This window comes from Sphaeramia orbicularis, chromosome 2 (genome assembly GCF_902148855.1).
Source record: "Sphaeramia orbicularis chromosome 2, fSphaOr1.1, whole genome shotgun sequence".
Classification (NCBI taxonomy): Eukaryota; Metazoa; Chordata; class Actinopteri; order Kurtiformes; family Apogonidae; genus Sphaeramia; species Sphaeramia orbicularis.
The window spans coordinates 17023194-17041839 of NC_043958.1; the positions used below are offsets into that span (position 1 = coordinate 17023194).

The window sequence follows — 18646 nt, forward strand, 5'->3', positions numbered from 1 at the left end:
CCCATCATGATAATTAACTGATGGAATGCAGGCAGCTAATTAATTCCAAAATGATGTGAAGTTTGTACTTGTGAGAAACTGTGAGAAGGTGTATCTTTGAGAAAGTGTGTGTGTGTGTGTGTGTGTGTGTGTGTGTGTGTGTGTGTGTGTGGTGTGTGTGTGTGTGTGTGTGTGTGTGAGATACATGCCATCGTGTCTTTGCCATTGCCTGACTGCAGTGGCGAGGTTAGTTTTTAGATATCATCTCCCTCTCCCTCTCTGCCACTAGAATCTGAAACTGAATATAACATTTTATCATCCCCAGCATAAACCTGATAAGCCCTGTCCCTGCCTCTGTGCCAGTCTCCTCACTGCCATCATTACTCACTGTGGCTCTGACATCGCGTTAGCACACAGCTCAGGGCATGCTGCACCGTTCATGATGTGCCCTCATTCCACCCACCTATTATATCAACAGTGTGAAGGGGGAAAATGCAAAGCTCCTGTTGAACAAGTGCTGAATTTAGAACATTGCTCCGACTGTGGCTGCTTATTCAGATTGCCTTGCTGATGATTACCTGTCATTACTTCAGAAATTGCCGCAAATACTGAAAATTGACAGAGATGTGATGTGTACACACAGGCACATTGACATTTGTGCACGCACACATGCAGATTCTTGCATATTCTGGAGATTTGTTGCAACCAGTGATGTATTCAGCCTGTACTTCCTGCACAAAAAGGCTCCTGAAATTGCTACTGTATGTGATTTTCAGACAGCAGTAACAGCATGTGATTGATCTGAAAATTGAAATCAAGTAATGCAATGGATTTTGGATTTTATCATTCCAGCAGTTACTTGGGGAAGGTTTACTCTTTTTATTACTGAGCCAATCAAAGTGTACGTAAGTCTTTTAAAATGACTTAACCGAAATCTTAGGCCATAGAAATGTCTAAATCACCTTGAATATGTATTTATGATGTCTTAATTGCCACAAACATTTTACCTAATTTCTAATTTCACTTCCTTTTTTTAATATGAGGTAACATTTTCCCACTTAAAAATCAACATTTGTGGTGTTACAAAGCCTTCACCTTTTTCCTCTTTCTCCTTTTTTTACCTGTGGCAAAAAAGTGGATTAATCTAGCCAAATCTCGCTACTAACCATATTTCTGCGTAAGACTTATATCTGCACAGGAGTACACGGGTATGTCCTCCTTACCTTTATGTGTACATGCTCTGCTTTAATAAGTTTTAAATTTGGTCATAAATTATCTTTAAATTTGTGAAAAAACAGTAAATTAAGTATGTGTAACCGTTGGACACTGGTTTACTGACTTACTTAGAAGCTGAACTAGATGAACTACACTAAGGTCTACACTAAGTAGTTATTCATATTAGCACTAGTGCTTTGACCTGTAGGTTTTAGATGTGGTAGTTTTTCTGCTGTTGTGTATTTGTTCATGCTGTATTGAATTTGTCCAGTAGTCACTGCCAATGCGTTCTGGCCATAGCAAAATGATTGTAAGGCTATTATATTTCTAAATTTCTAATATGTCCCAAAATATTGCTCCTGTCAACTTGCCATTTTTGGTACTGTCTTCCTTGACCAAAAATACAAAAGTATGCCAAACTGCAGCAGTCAACTCTTTCTGGATTTTGTGTGAATCCCCAGACACACACACACACACACACACACACACACACAGAGGCCTCTTGGCTTTTATAATATAGATTTTCATAGAAAGAGGCCATGTAAAGTTGTAGGTTTTCATTTGTAGACATCTTTAAGTTAGTTTTGACCAGGCGGTTTTTCTGCAAGTAAGAGCATCATTGTGGAAGTATGTTGCTGATTGCAGTATTGTTGCTGATGTTGCTTATCTTTGATATAATCTCAACATTATTTACCTCGTGTTGCTGTCATAAAGTTTCTACATACATTACAGCGCTGATCATCTTTGGCTTTAACATCTCAGTAATGTAAGCAGTGGCCAGATAATGAAAATGTATCTATAAAGTCTTAAGAAAGGTTTTTCTTTTCAGTAATACTTGTTAAAATAAAGTGGAAGACTTTATGAGGCAGATACATGTGCACATTTCCAATATCTGAACATTTCAGATCTCTACAGTGACATTCATCTAAAGACATATCAAAAACTAGAAAAGCACTTGGAGAGCGCAGACCTCCACCGAGGCAGATCAGTGCCCCCCCCGATCACCACCAAAATTTAAACATTTGTTCCTTGTGCCAGTATCAACCTTTCGTGCAATTTTCAGCCAAATCCATCCATAACTTTTTGAGTTATCCTGCACATGGACAGACAGACAAACCAACATTGTCAAAAACATAACCTCCTTGGCAGAAGTAATAAACTCCCTTTGCTGTTCATATGTGTTATTGAGTTTCCATTAACCACAGTTACATTTGTGGTGTCCAGTCCACATTTAGTAACTACAATCAACATGTTTCATGTCAAAATTTTTATATTAGATATCCAAATAGCCAGTCAGTCTTGTCTACCTGTCAGCAGATATTCTCAGTACATTTGTGGATATCTAAGCTGACCATTCTGACCAGGATGAAGTGAATTACAGATACAAGTTGCTGCTTGTACTTAACTCGGCAAATACTTCAGATCAAATAGTTACTGCAGGGAAGAATATGTTTGAGCAGCAACAAGTTCTTTAACTCATCAAACAATCATGAGTTTGTTATAGAGAGCATAAAGATTGGACTGTATTTCAATGTAAAAGGGTCATGTGGTCTGATGAGTCCAGATTGACCCAGTTCCAAAGTGATGGGAGCATTAGGGTGAGAAAAGAGGTGGGTGTAGTGATTACCCATCATGCCTAGTTCCTACAGTACAAGCCTGTGGGGGCAGTGTTATGATCTGAGATTGGTTCAGTTGGTCAAGTCAAGGGTTAGTTATGTTATGTGCCCATAAAATGAGTCCAGTTGAACCTGAATACACTGAAGGACCAGGTCTGAATCAGTGGATTTGGTTTTCACTTAAGACACAAACCTAATCCAAGATGATAAAAGCAGGATTCAAGGATCAAACAGTCAAAGAGCATGAGATGTCATTTTCACACATGGATTTGCCAAAAATTAATGTAGCTGTGGATGGATATAAATGTTGTGCCATTTATATTTATATTGCATAAGCATTGTGTGGTTTAAAGGATGCCACAGTGAATGTGTCCTGTAATCAAAGCTCAAAGCAGTAAAATGAAATATTGTGTGTGTTTTTGGCAGTAAACATCCAGTCCAGTACATAATTGTTCAAATAGGCTCGACCTCTTTTTATTCTTTCCACCTTGGCCCACGTCCTACCCTTCTCCTAAGTGTCATGAAAATTTGTATTGAAGTTTTTGTGTAATTCTGCTGAGAGATAAACCAAACAACACGATGTTACAGGACTGTGGGGACTTTGAATGTAATTTAGTTTTTATATTAGCTTAGTTTTCTTTGTCTAGTCTGACTACACAGTACTTTGACCTCGTTAATTGGCACTGACACGAATTACCACACAGTTGCACAACACAACACTGGCAAACTAGGCGAAGGACAACAGGACCTTGAATAAATTGCACACAAGATGCAGCTGACAGTAGACTAATCTTCAGCACAGGTAAGGTGTGTGTTTAATGCCAAAAAAAGAGTGTGCTGCTTTGAGTTATAGCGTGCAGCTTTCACAACCTAAAAGGTGAGAAGAAGCAAACAGTTTGAAAATGATGCACGCCTTGCTTTGTCAGTTTCGTGTAGGAGAGTGGATAAATTTACACTGGATACAGTATGGTACAGAAATAACTTTTTAAACTAGCACTACCTACTGTGAATGTGTCATCCAAGGTGAAGGTGATGTGGCTGATGTGAAGTAAAATTAACTACTGCTATGTCACACAGCGTTCAGAGTTTGACTACACTGCAGATTTTGCCTCCGCTCTTTGCATAATGTCGTAATTTAAAACGCGCACAAAATGAAAACTTCCGCATTCGGTTTGTTAATACGCAGCCTCATGAAATCAGACGGCTTTTCTGTATGAATTAACTGTAACCAAGTGGCTGCAGACACATAGATAGATATTGCATTTATAGAGTGAAGCATTCTAAAATAAGACTGCCAGATATTATCACACTTGTGTCTTCTGTCTCCTGTGCGGTTTAACTTCATTTCCTGTCTGCATTTTTCACAGCTTTTCATGCAGATTGATGCACTCTATCCCAAGAGGTTTGGAACATGGACCGACTACGCTAAGAAGTACTGCAACGCCCATTACAGGTTAAGTTTTCAGTGCACACATATGCAGAGCTGACATGTACCCCATAAAAAGTGACTATACACATACAACTAATGAACTGTTACTAATATTATCGCTCATTACCACTCATATACTCTTTTATTGAAATTAGCTGGTTTTAATAGATCTCACCTACTATTTAATTTTCACTCTTTTTAAGTGTCTGCTGGGATACAATGGGCTGTACCTGACTCTGGAGTGCTGGTGCTGCTGAGTTGAGGGTTTTGATTTCCGAGCCAGACTGAAGCTGAAGCCAAGCGTTAAATGCCAATTGGCTGCCAGTTGCCAGTGATGATCAGTTACATGTGTGAACAAACACATCAAATACATTGTTTTGGATGTCCATCAAAGTCCATGGCTTGGTCGGCGATGGGCTGGAAGCCATTAAGGATACACTTTGAGTATAATGACACTTTATGTGGCAGGGGAATAGCACTGTATGCACACATATGTAGTTATGCAAACTGAAAAGTGCCATCATGCTGTGACCGCTGCATCCTTTTAGATCAAATCTGTCTCTTAAGTCTGACCCACAGACATGTAGTATAAAAGTTGCTGCTTCAAGTCCCAATAAAGCTCATTTTAGCAGTGAAAGATCTGCTTTTGCTTCCTTTAGCAACTACAGTTTAACCACCAGAGTGTGAAACGGCAGATTTTGGCAGTGGCTTGTTACGTTTGTCCATACTTGCAGCCAACATGGCAGAAAACCAGGCTTTGTGTGGAGGGCCAGTTCTATTCTAAAAATCCATTTGGCTGATAAATTGTGAAAAGTTGCCGGAGAGTTTTGGGGATGAACCTGCTGTTGTGGCCATTAGACACAATAGTTTCCTGCTCTGCAAAGTGCCCTTAAGCAAAAACCTGATCCCCCGACTGTTCCAGCAGAGCTGCTCAGCGGTAAACGATGGAAGACTGTTGTACTGCTGGGCAGCTCCCAAGTGGGAATGTTTAAATGTGTTTAACTACTCCTTCAGGGCATTGCTGTAAATAAGTATGTTTGCTTAGTAACTTTGTCTCGTCAGGTAGCGATTTTAAAAACAAATGCATCAGCACCTACAGCTTCAACTCTTGTTCACAAACCCTGTGTTTCTTCACAGGTACTTTGGGAATCGCAGGCAGTGGGACTGTCGCGGGGCGTCAAACTTAGAAGAGCTACACCAGCGACTGAGCCAGATCATGATCCGTCGTCTCAAGGCTGACGTTCTTAGCCAGCTGCCTCCTAAAATCCGCCAGCGTATCCCCTTTGACCTGCCGAAAGAGGCTGCAAAGGTACATGTAAAGGGTTCATTTTTCTTCACATTTACACAAGTGGTGTAATCTACTCATTTATATTCACGCCCAGCATAGATGCAAATACTAAAGTATAAATGGAGTAAATACGTAGTCACACGCTGCATCTTCATTAATACCAGAGTCCTGCTGTTTGCTAAAATTGGTTTCAGAAGTCTCCAACTATGTGCATTTATGAACACACAGAAAGTGATGAATGAAAATATAGTTTCACACCAACTCAATGGTGTAACAGAGCATATTGCAATTAATATGAAACACATGATTATTTCCCTCATTATTTTAGATAAATGTATAAAAATACAGAAAATAGCATAAAAGCCTCCATTTGATCAAAACACCTGAGCTGTCTATTTTGTTTTTTCTGGGAATAACCTTCCACAAAGAAGAAGATCATCTATTACCTGTTAAATTGGAATTGGATGTTGACGTCATTGTGAAGTATATTTGTGAAGTATATTTCTTTTTCTTTGAGGTATTTTTTTCTAAATATTGTATTAATATAGGTCCATATTATGCAAAAATGCTGGGTTGTTTTAGTCAAACATCATAGTACCCAAGTCCTCTACTAACAGCAGGGAAATCCTGTGGTCTCTGTTACCATAACAACAAAAATCAGGCCTTTTTATAACCTTTTGAGTCATTTATCTTGAAAATATGTCATTCTTGGTTTCCAGTTTGAGAATGTGACTGTGTTATGTCACCGTGGATTAAAAATTATAATATTATTACAGGATGGGTGTTGTTCCTTTGTGAGGCCAACAATACGTAAAGCCGCATATTACGGCTTTAGGTTGGATTTTTTTTTTTCATCCTAAGCCAAGATACACTGAAAGGCTGTGTGTATTACCTCCCACTGTAAGTAGGATATCAGCTCTAAAGTACTGTAAATGTCAGGTTTCTTGCGTAGGTGTTTGCATCTCTTTTAGCCTTCCTAAAGTTATGGTTTCAGTCTCCTCCGCCCACACAAAACTGAATGCGCGTGAATGTACATGTGAATGTTAATGTAGCTTTGACCTGGCCTTTGCGGCGGCTATAAGTGTCTCTTCTACTCTTTGCGTTAGGTCAGCGGTGTCAAGGCTACAAGGGGTTAGCTTCCCAGTGGGAATAACCGGCACCGAACACAATCCACACACAAAAACCTTCCTCTAAAGGCCTTTGTTACAGTTTGTATCATATCAGCAGCAATGGGAGTGGAGTGGAAAAACACTGGAGAAGCTCTTTGAGTACTCTTCAGCTAATTATGCACAAAGCCACTGTCCCTGGAATGACACAACAATAAGGAAGTTACTGAGGAAAAATGATGATGCAGGATTTTTACTGCAATCTCCCTAAATGTTAAGGGGCGCTTTAATTGGGGGCTAAATATGGTCAATGTTTTCACACAGTGGCACCAATTAGGCCACCGAACGTGCATGTAGGACTGTTGGAAAAGTTCATGTCATGTGTTGTGCTTTTCACGTTTCTCTCTTATCTTGAATTAGCTGAAACAGCAGCTTGAATGCGCAGTAACCTCAGCTTTGAGATCATTTGTCTTTGGTGAAAACAAAAAGCATAACCGGCTGCAGCTGGCCCGCTTTAGAATTGATGTTTTTTGCTGCTTTTTTCGACGAATCCGCGAGTGGTCCATGCAGGTATTTGTCTACAAAGAAGAATAGGATGACATTTCATCCTCGCAGCTAAATGGAGTGGTTTTAAGAGATGTGAATGGGAGGTATGAAGTGAACAGTCATAAAAAAGCTGTGGCTATTGTGCTTCCCAGGACAGAGAACAAACACTCAAATATGAACAATATAAAACATAAATGGGTTGGCAGACAATATTTTTCAGCTAAACAAACCATCTTTTGAAACACGAGGTCCCTCAGTAGTTTTGCAAACTGACGATATATACTTATTCTGTAGACCAGGACCACTCACAGCTCGTAACACACAGCCTCTCTCCTCCTATCTCATTTTACTGCCTAATGATGGCTTTTATCTTCCTCTGCCAGACACTTTTTATACCCCTACTGCCCTTTACGTTTCCAGCCCTGGCCTTTTGTCAATGCGAGTCAAGCCATTCAGTGAATATCATCAAGGGTGGAGTGTTTAGCCACTCATTTTTTCTGCTTATTCAAAAATAAATTTTTGGATTTTTTTTTAATTAGAAGAACCATTTAGAGTCTAGTGTTGATGCAGGTGCTGCTCAGTGAAACATCTGAGAACAAACATAAAGGAAACACAGCTTTGTGCCGCTGCAATATGATACTATTTATTCATTCAGCCGTCCTTGACTTTGACAAGGTTTGAAATGGTAATGATTTCTCTAAATGGTGCAAAGCTTTCATGTTTTACCAAAATCGTTCCGGTTTTGAACAAACAGCACAAAAAAAATACATCGGTGAAGACGCCTCCATTATGTGTGTGGGCTCGCATTAATAAGGCTTCTTTCACTCTCTTTATTTCTCCCTCGTCTCTTTTTCTTTCTCCCTCTGCCCCTCGACCTCCCTCTCACACAGCCTATATTATGTGTATGTATGTACTTAATCACTGGGGGCACCTCTTCCTTCAGCTCGCCATATGGTTCACAGTTCTGCGTCGTTTGATATGCAGCGCTCTAAGAATGTGCTCAATCCTGTGGAAATTTACACATTCGGTGGTGTTGTAGCCTGAATTCAGATGAATAATTGAATGTTGTTAACAATAGGAGAAAAATAATGACAAAGTGGTTTAGTATTTCAAAGATTCTAAGTGTGGGCTGCTCTTCTGTCTTAGTTTTATTCACACTGCTGTCACTGAATGAAAATGAATAAAAACTCAAGCTATGTAATAAGTTAAAAACAGTATGCTGCTTTGTGTATGTTTCATCGCTGTAGAAAAAAAATAAAAACACAAAAAATGATGAGCTGCTTTGGGAGGCCTGCTGTTAATTGACCAAGTTTCCTGTAAGTCCTGCTTTTATGATAAACGGTGCTAACCTAGATGTCGACAACAAATGCACGGCCGCCCTGCATGTCTTGTTTATGAGCAGGAGGTAGCATATGCTGCTCTTCACCGGCAGCCTCTCCCACTGCGATCCGCTCCGCTCTCCACTCCCGCCTTAAATACTTCTCGCCAATCACCTTGAGAGCACGCGAAGCGTCTTTGATTTATTGTACTGGCCCGGCTGCTTCTCCATCTTCGACCCCGGCTTGTCACAAGGCAGCTATAATTGGGAGACACTCATGACCCACCTAACACAGCAGCCTAGTCGGAGGGGGTGGCATCCTTGGGAATTCTCCATCTCTCTTTCTCTCTCTTGCTTTTTTCCTCCCTCTTTCTTTCTTTCTCTTCCAGGGAAAGTAGGACACCCAGCAGCACCATTAATTGTTTTGCCCTTTATATCTCAAAAACAGTAGAGAACAAGAGAGAGAAGGGTGGATGAAGAAATAAAGGACGCAGCCTCACCGTCTTTGTGCTCTCCTTGCTTGCAGGAGGCCTCAGCCAGCTTTGCCGAGTGGGAGAGACTGATGAAGGGAATGGGGTCAGGGGTCGTCAGTGTGGATAACCCCTTCACTGAGGTCATGGGACTCGTCACACAAATGTACAAGCAAACCGCTATTGCCAAGGTAATGAGACACCAGGTGGTCCTTCAATATATCTTCCCAGTTTGTGCCATTATACACTATATCTTTTTAAAGGTGATATTTGTGTTTTTATCAAAGAAGCCCATGAAGTGTCCAAATTTGATTAATTCATTTAACTACACTGATACTTTTTCCAGTCAGTCTTACATGACATGTCCTTCTGCTATTAGGGTTTGGACATTTTTTCTGCTTTTATTGTTTCTCCTGTTATCAAAAAAAGAAAATGTATCTTTGTTATGATTAGTACTGGGTTTTGGTGCTTAAGAAGTCCTAAAACATCTCAAGTCCAATAACCTGAATTCTGTTTGTTAACATATCTTAACCCTCAAAGACCTTAACAGCCTCCAGTGACCAAGACCATCTACTGATATAAAAGGTTTAATAGCTTTTGAACCACTAATCATGAATAGTAATAATATATTAGTATCCACTAGTACATTTAGATAAATCTCAGCTGTTCAGCAGCATCAGTTATGACCCATTTGGATGTTCACAGGCTGTGCAGTGAACTCGGAAGCACCCTCATTTTCTGCAACATTGCCAACATTGATTCACGTATACGATGTTTGCATTTTTTATGTTGATATATTCTGTTTAAAAAAAAAGTCACTTTTGCTTCAGTTGTCTATTCTGATATAATTACCTCTCAATTTACACTGAGGTTTTATAAACATCTACTGTATGTTGTCTGTAAATTACATATAGAATTACAAGCTCCTACCCAAAAAATGTAGAGCATAAAATAATAAATGGCAATAAATTACTTTGGAAAGGTTGAATATAGAGAACAATTCATTTGAAAGTTACCACAAAAATACTGTAGTTGTAGGTCCTATTAATACATGTAAATAATTGTTGTAAAATGCAGTTGGTCATATTTTCATGGTCATCAAATATGACCCGTTTGTCACTCAGAGGCTCTGTAGTGAATGTGGACACGCCGTCATCTTCTACAATATTGATTCCCCAGTAAAACCCATGGAGTTTGACAAATGACAGTAAATAGAGACACTTCTTTTTATGTTCAGTTATTGACATATTTGTGAAAAAGTCACTTTCTCTTGAGTTTTCTCTATGTTGATATAATAACCTTTGCATGTGCTCTGAGATTTAATGAACAGCTACGTGATTAGTGAATTAAATATAGAAAAATCCATGGTTTTCACTGAAAAACTCAAAATAAAGAGAATAATATTACAATACATGGTGATAAATCACTTAAGAACGTTTAAATATAGAAAAAAATCACTTGGGAACTGCCACAAAAGTAGCACTGGGTCTTTATGGGTTAAAAAGGGACTTGACTATGAAATTAACTTTTATAAACTGACATTTACTTCAGTTTGTTCTTTTGTCACACATTTGATCACAATCTAATCAAACATAGAAACAGTAATCAATAATCCAAACTGCGTTGGTTGATCTGAATGTTGTAGAGCACACTGTCACAGTGTGGTGTGTGGCCTAGTCTCAGCAAAGCAACCACTACTTCTAGAAGTAATGAGTTAAATTTTCTGAAAGTTTCTGCCAGTGCTGCTTTCATCTAATACATACAAATGCAAGTTCAAGAAGATCTGGCTCAAGAACAAAAATAGGTCTTGAATTGTGTTCATTCAGTTCTTAAAGAGGTCTTAAACTTTTGGAGGCCTGCAGAAACCATGGAAGAACTACTCTGCTTGGGGTCATAGAGTCCCACTTGTATTTGCGAAGGGTGTATGAAAAGTAAGAAAACATTTTTATATTCTGTGAAAGTCATGTTAGTGTGATAATTATATAGGCTTACAGTGATATTTCAGCTAAATACATTAGCATTTAACTCACTCAAGCTGGATTGAGCCTCCAGCGTTATCTGACATCCACTGACTCTACTGTCTTAGTCAAATAGGCAACACTAACTTTTCAGCAGCACTATTCAAAAGCAGCCTAAGTTGTTATTTGACCAGCATGTACTTTACATTCATCTAGGCCAGTGATTCTAAAACTGTGGTGTGGCCTTCCCCTGCGGGATGCAGAGGCACTGCAGTATGAGGAACGTCTAAAGTTGAATGATTGAGTTTTATGTGGCACTGTGTTCGGTGTTGACAGATGACAGTTTATAGCAGATTTTGGCAACGATATCCTTATTTTAAATTTTTCCTTTTCAAAGCTAGTAAAGGAAGCAGTTAATTAAATATGGAGCAGATGTATCAGTCTAATCTGAAGTCAAGAAAACAAAGTCAAACTAATTGTGTTGAAACATGCTCCTTCACCTTATGTTGTAGTTATGGCTTGCATAATCAACAGAGCTTTTGGATATATGCTAGAGGACCCGATTTTCATTCACTTTTTAAGTTTTTAACCTCTGAAAGCTGGCAGTTTAAACTCAGGCTAAATCTGTTATCCACTAGCTTTTAAATAGCTTAAAAATGGTTAAAGAATGTAATTTTTATTCATTTTTAATGTCTCAGGAAATGGTGAATTGATGGTACAGCATCATGTTCAGAGCGCTTGGCCAAACCACTCAGTGAGATCTCATGGGAAAGCATCGCCATGGTAACAGAGCCTAATGGTCGCCAGTGAAAGCACTTAGACAAAGTAGGGAGTTATAACTGAGGTATTATTTAGTTGCGTCCAGCCTGGCATGATTACACCTTATCTCAAAGTTACACACTGCACTAAAATAGCATCTCTGTGATGTTGTTGCTATGGAAACTCAGTTGGCTCTGAGTTTGAAGTGATTTTTTTTTTTTTTTTTAATGAGAGAAAAATAAGCAATGTGAGAAGGTGGCTGGATACATACATTATGAAGAAGGCTGGGGTCACTGGTGTTTAGAATCTAACAAGTATTTATATTTTCTGTTTGTCTGAGGAAATGTGTGTGACAGAAAGTTGTGGTTTTTGATGTCTGATCAGTTTCTAGTCTCAGTGGTATCAATGAAGCAGGAGTGGAAAGTTTCCCAGTAGCTTGTATTTATAGTTGAGTAAACATCTCCACCAAATATAGTAACCCTCTCCAATCATCTGCCATGTTCGAGAGCCGATCCTCCTCTCAATTAGCCCTCAGCCCTCCACCATGAGGAGCATGGCCCCGAGGTTAACGAAGACCGGAGATAACCGTAGAATGCAATCATTGACACGCTACTCGCTCAACCTGCCTCCAAGCTTGGATCTTTTCTGCGCTTGGCGTTGTTTGCTGATTGGATTTCTGCTCAGTTTAGCCTAACACTGGACCTTCTTTCATTACAAAGCCCCCCCGCCCACTCGCCCACCTCAAAGCCGATACTGCCGACCCAGTCTCATTTCCTCTCCTATTGGTTTTTAGATTCAGACACACTTTCCTTCTTTCAGAAAAAAAACATGTCCTTTCTTCTTTTTTCGGATCACTGGGAGGGGTGGGATGGTATGATAGATTTGCACATCTATGTCACTCTGACGAGCATCGTGGCCCCTGCCTGCCTGCCAGTCCGCCTGGCGACTGAGCTGCCAAATGCCTTTGGGTTATTTTTATTGCTTTACCCGCCAAGCATCTGCTCCCAATTACCCAGAGAGGACAGCTCTGATGCTGGACTTTAAAGCAAGCTAACGGGCCGCTTCAGACAGCCGAGAAGTTTGTGCACTAATTAAACTCAGCGGAAGGAAGCCGGCGAAGCCAAGCCGTCAGTAATGAGGACCCCCCAGATCAGAACAGGGTCGGCAGGCCTGGCGGAGAGATTCATTATCAGGCGCATCGGCTAATTATCAGCAAGGCAAAGCAGAGGTTCTCCCACCAGAGCAGGTGTGATGGCTGCAGAGGTTGTCAGGTTGCAGGAGGTGTGGAGATTATCAGGGTGGGATTCACACTGCTGAGAAAGGCCTGTCTCCAAAACCGTCTAGTAAGGGCTCTGTTTGACTCAAATCAAACCTCAGTATTTCTCACTAGTTGGTTCTATTCTTGGATGCTTTTTGGCCTGGGGCTCTGAAATGAGCCGAGCCCGGATGCTCAATGACACGCTCATACAGCACATCCACTCCAGCTTTGCAGAAGGTGGCGGGAACGGGCATAGCCATCACAGTGTGATCGCTGGGCAGCGGCGCACGGTGAAATGATAGATACGGATACCTGCAGGGTACAGTTAACTCACTCGCAGTTCTGCTGCTCGCTTTTTTAGATTGTTAGCTTCACACTGTCAATCAAGGTCGGAGGCTTCAGCAGAAACAAGCAAGATGCTGGTGAATTTAACTGTGATGTTTTTTAAAACATTGTTGCCATTTGACTTCATAAATAAAACAAGACTAACAGGTAAAAAAAAATAGGAATGAATAAAAACAGGGTTACATAAGGAAACACCAAGCAAATAACTCCAGAATAAAATAGTTGAGAAACTGAACTTTTTACTTTTTGCAGTAATTGTGGACTGTAGCTGTCACTTTGACAGGTAACCTGCCTAATAGCTCTCTTTTGGGATGTTTGCAAAAGCTGAAAAACTCAGAAAATGTCCTTAATTTACTTGTAGAGTATGTCAGTCAGGTAACACATTAGGCCAGTCAGACCAAACTTAGAGCCTTATAGATTATACAGAGGATACAGAAAATAATACAAAAACATTAAAATGCGCCAATCTAACCTCACAAGGATCCCTGAAGTCACTGGAAGATACAAAGGTTTGGAAAGAAGTCTGAGAGTCTGTCATTTATGTTGTAATGGTTGTGTGGGAGATGAATTCCATGTTTTATTTGAATGTACTAATGCACAGGTTGTTGAATTTAGGCAAATGTATTTGCCAAAATACTACTCACAGCATCCATCAATCTGTAAATTTATAATACTTCTTCAGTCCAAACAACCAAAGACAGTACATAAATTGGGTGGCTTTCTGAAAAGGGTTTTACCTCTTTTTCAATGAATGTTGTTATTGTTGAATGTATAGTGTTCTTTTTTCTGTTATGACATGGTGTTTGTGCTCCATACCATGTGTTTGGGGATGAACAAAATAAAATAAAATGACATGAAATATTATCTGAAAATTGGACATTTGTACAAAAAAACAATTTATTATAGGTTGACTTTCACAACGAATCTTGTTGATTATGAATCAGAGGGTCAATTTGCACGCCTGTTGTTGTTTAAAAGCAAAACCCAAGAAGAAAGAATGCACACACTAATCATATCTCCAAGTTGTGAGTTATTGATTTGCTCTCACCATCTATGAGCTGACAAATGCACCCCAGTCGCTCTGTTTGCTTTCTCCTTTTAAAGTCTGGATCCCTGGCATTCAATAGAGAATCGATCACACAGAAAGGATGCCGCGGTGATTAATTGACTTCTTCACTGATCTAGCCGATTCCTCTGTGTGTGGTCCACCAGCGTAGTGATGGATTCAGTAGCTCTCTTTCATCTGTGTCTATTTCTGTATCTGTGGCCAGGCGGGAGCTGTGAAGGACTACATTAAGATGATGCTGGAGGCAGAGCAGCTGAAGTTTCTAGTGTTCGCTCACCACCTCACCATGCTGCAGGCCTGCACGGAGGCCGTCATCGAGGCCAAGGTAACTTTGGGCACACTGTGAACAACTAGAGCTCCTTAAAACACATTAAAACACTTTAAAGGAGATTTAGGTGGTGCCTGTAGGATTTCATCAATATCTTATCATTCAGGAGCTAGTTACCATTCAAAACAGACCACTTACCTATGTTAAAAGCATTTACAGGAGCAGAAATGAGCTGATATTCTTTTTTCACTGGTTAACACAGCAATGACATTTGAGTTAACAAATAACTCATACAAATATTAAATAGTGAGTTACGTTATAAGCGTCATCATAGTTTATTTATACTCATAAGGCCAGATCTACTAAAGGTTTGCATGTATTAAAAGGTGTGCAAACTCATTGCACAAGCGAAAAAATGTACAAACTGATTTACTTTCTAAGGTGCAAAACAACACGTCTGCATCCAGTTAGTACGTTTGCCACAATGAATATGTAATACAGGGTATTTACACGCAATTGTGCATGTGATGGGAGGAGAAAATGTAACTATATTAATATAGCACACACAATTTTACTCATAGAAGCTGCGTCTATATTTAACACGTCTCAAAGGGAGGTGCAAATGGTTTGTATGCGAAATTGCGCACACATGGAAATGGTTATTGTCACAAGAAGAAGACATTGAAACGATGAAACAAGACGCAGAGAACACATTTTCACCCTCGTGTGAACATTTTTGCAATGACAGAAGAAAAAATTATTGAGACGTGTGCCCCCCCACACACACATGCACACACTTTACGGGACTTTTGTAAAGGCTACTTTTCCACTTGATCTGATGATTATGATTAGAAATACGCACCGACATTAGACTACAGTGTGACAAAATTATGTGTGTCTGACCTCTAAAATGAATCCAGTGCCGCTGCCCAGCAATTTTAGAACTTCTAGATGAATGAGGGGATGATTTGGGGCCAAGGAGGAGTCATGCAATACCTTCTATAACAAAACTCCTCGCAACTCCTTGTGTCTGGATCATTCCATAAACCCTATTTGTGAATGAAATGAACACTGGTGACCAACAGAAGTGAAGTGTTTCAGGACGAAGCAAGCACAACAGGATGACATCATTAAAAAACCACCAGTCAAATCTAAAACATTGGAAAATAATGTGGAAATTGTGTTAGTTCCAATAAAGCTGTTTTATAAAGCTGAATGGAGATGAATATTGCCATTATGTAAAATAAGTGTAGTTAGTTCAAATTAGGCAATTATGTAATAATAGTGATAGGTATATTTTCATCCCTTCTTCTGTAGCATCTCGGAATACAATACACTGCTCATTAAAGGGGTGCAATTATACAGTATATGCACCTATTGAAAGGGAAGATTGACTGTCAGCTATCAAGGATCTATTTATTATAGACAAAGATTGTGTCATAGATCTTTGGCAGGTATTAAACCACTGTATGAAGAGTGTGTGTGTGTGTGTGTGTGTGTGTGTGTGTACACATACATACATATATACATACATACTCCGTTCAGTGAACTGAAGCAATGAATTCAATGAGACAAATACCTATATTGCAAGATTAGTATTAGATAGATAGACAAGGTTAGTATTAGGTAGTAGATTTGCAGCAGTTCTCTGTATTTATAACAGCAAGTGTGTGCCAATCAGCAGCCACTGTGAAGGAAATAAACACACCAGAGAGACGTTAACTAGGTTCATCATAATGTTCAAATGTTCTGATTTTGTCATAAAAGTAGCTCTGTGACAAACCTGTTCAGATCTTGTGCAAAAGCATTTGAGACTTCGCTTTTAACAATTAATGTACAATAACTACCATGCAAGTGCTGGGGTTTTTTTTGGTAAAATGCATAGTATTGATTAAGAAAACTATTTTTGAATCAGGTTTTGTCTGCAGTTCATCTAGCTAAGGCACAAGACAAGTTTATGTCCCACACAATGCAATCAATTCAGTCAATTTAGTGTGCAGTATGCAATAAGAAAAATTATTTAAATAATAGAAGAAAAATACACTTAAGAGAAAGAACAGTACATTAAATCCTAATTAATAAAAGTAAATAGTAAAAGTATATATATACATGTATGTATATTTATATACAGTATATTAAATGATTAATAATATGCTGCACAACATAAAAAAAATGGACAGATAAAATCTCTGTAAACGTGAAACATTTGTGCCGTGTCCATATGAAATTACAGCATGTACAATAAGGCTATAGGCTCCAAGAACCGTCCAGCAAACACATTTCATAAGAGCAGTGTCAAGCTCAAACACTGTCCGCTACTGACCTGTTTTCTTGACTATGAAGGACTGCTTTGCTTGAACAAGGAGAAAAAAAACCCAACATTTCCATTATACACACTGAGCAATTTGTCTTTTTCCTTTGCTTTCTTCACAGCTATCATACTGGTCTGTGCGAGTAATGCCTCTTGAGATTGTATTCCTCAAGAACAGCAGCTTTTTCCTTGCAAAAGACACAGGTAGAGGCTGAGGTGGCATTGAACTGCACAAAACATCACTTATTCACCTCGGTTGAAACAGTGCTCCGGGGCAGCATTTCTTTTCCGTTTACAGAGATATTTCGGTTTCAAATGGGCCGAGCTCCAATTTTGCAGCTTCCTCTAGAGCTCAGGGAAAAATATAAGTCATGAAAAACAATTACAATTATTAGAAAAAATGCTCATTGTTCAAAGTGTCAACACATAGAAGTATTATCTCCCATGCAAGTGAAGTCCTTCATATTTCATGTTTAAGAAAATACAAAAGAAGAACAAAACGCAGTATTTCACCCTGACATCATGTCGCTCAGTCATTCATTTTCTGTTCTATTCTCTCCATGATTTCAGCACCTGCGTCAGCTACCATCAGTCACAACACCATCTTTTTTCTCATACAGTGAGCACCAATAACCGTGCATTTTTTAAACATTCTGTTGGGTTTCCTAGGATCTGAAAAGGGGAAAATTAGTGTTATTTGAAACAAAAGGGAGTACTGTATGTTTGATATTTCATTTTGGTACAAATGTTCCTTTCTTTTAGTTATATTTATTTGTTTTTAAGTTTCTTTCCATCTACTGAGACCCAAATTGCCCATTAAAGTTAGCCTGAAAATACTAAATGTGCAGTATTTATGCATATTTCACTTCTCCTTTCTGGGTAAGCTGAGGTAATTGGCCCAGCACTTAAATTTCTGTTTGCTGATAGTCCTGCTGTGTTGATAAATCTAATACCTGCCATGACTGATTAACCTTGACAGAGTAGAACTTTGTGCAACTGTTGGACTTTTGCAAATCTTATGAGTCATGCTATAGATTTTTCCTACCTTGGATATTATAATGCTAAATTCAGGTGTATATTGTGGGTAAATGTGGATAATTAATAAGAAATATATGGTTCTTAATTCGAAGATTAAAGCACTTCTCTGATCTCATTCTCAAAGAAAAGTCTGCTTTTCTTCAGAAAGTAAACTTTACTTCCACAACTAATCTCCCAAGGCGCATTTCACAAGTCATCACAAGCAAATGATATCTCTTAGCTCGGCACCGCCAACCTGTGAAAGAGTTCAAATGTGTGTGTTCGCCTGTGTGCATGTGCGTCTTCGTGTGTATGTCGCAGGGGTCGGGAAGGTGTTGGCGGAATGTAATGCAGCGGTACGACGTGTGATAACACATTTTTCCGTGAGACGTTCACTCTTGGTGCATTTGTTCGCACTCACCAATTAACAGAGATGCACTAAAAAAAGGAACGACAGCAGCACGAGTGATGAGCAGCTCAGAAACAAGTGATTACACTCCAGTCATATGACATTATCGCTGTTTTTATGCTCCACGTGGCACCATTTCTCACCTGGTGTCAAAGTGGAGGAAGTGAATAAAGTTGCAAATGTTGAAAACTACTAAACAGTAAAGGCAAAGAAAATCAAATCTGTGATCCAGATTTGATTTTGGGATGTTTTTTTGGCCTTTATGGATGTTCCGTTCCACTCGCTGAG

At 39.3% G+C, this 18646-nt stretch overlaps 2 protein-coding genes across 3 annotated transcripts in view; both read left to right on the forward strand.

Moving 5' to 3' along the window:
* Positions 1-18646, forward strand: part of LOC115434446 (ly6/PLAUR domain-containing protein 6-like) — a 1359089-nt gene that overhangs the window by 1217437 nt on the left and 123006 nt on the right.
* zranb3 (zinc finger, RAN-binding domain containing 3) overlaps positions 1-18646 on the forward strand; it is a 133194-nt gene that overhangs the window by 22456 nt on the left and 92092 nt on the right. For all 3 annotated transcript variants that reach the window (XM_030156289.1, XM_030156282.1, XM_030156297.1), the window contains 4 exons: positions 4178-4263; positions 5377-5548; positions 9024-9158; positions 14559-14678. In XM_030156289.1, the coding sequence (XP_030012149.1) occupies positions 4178-4263; positions 5377-5548; positions 9024-9158; positions 14559-14678 (513 nt within the window). The remainder of the gene's footprint in view (positions 1-4177; positions 4264-5376; positions 5549-9023; positions 9159-14558; positions 14679-18646) is intronic.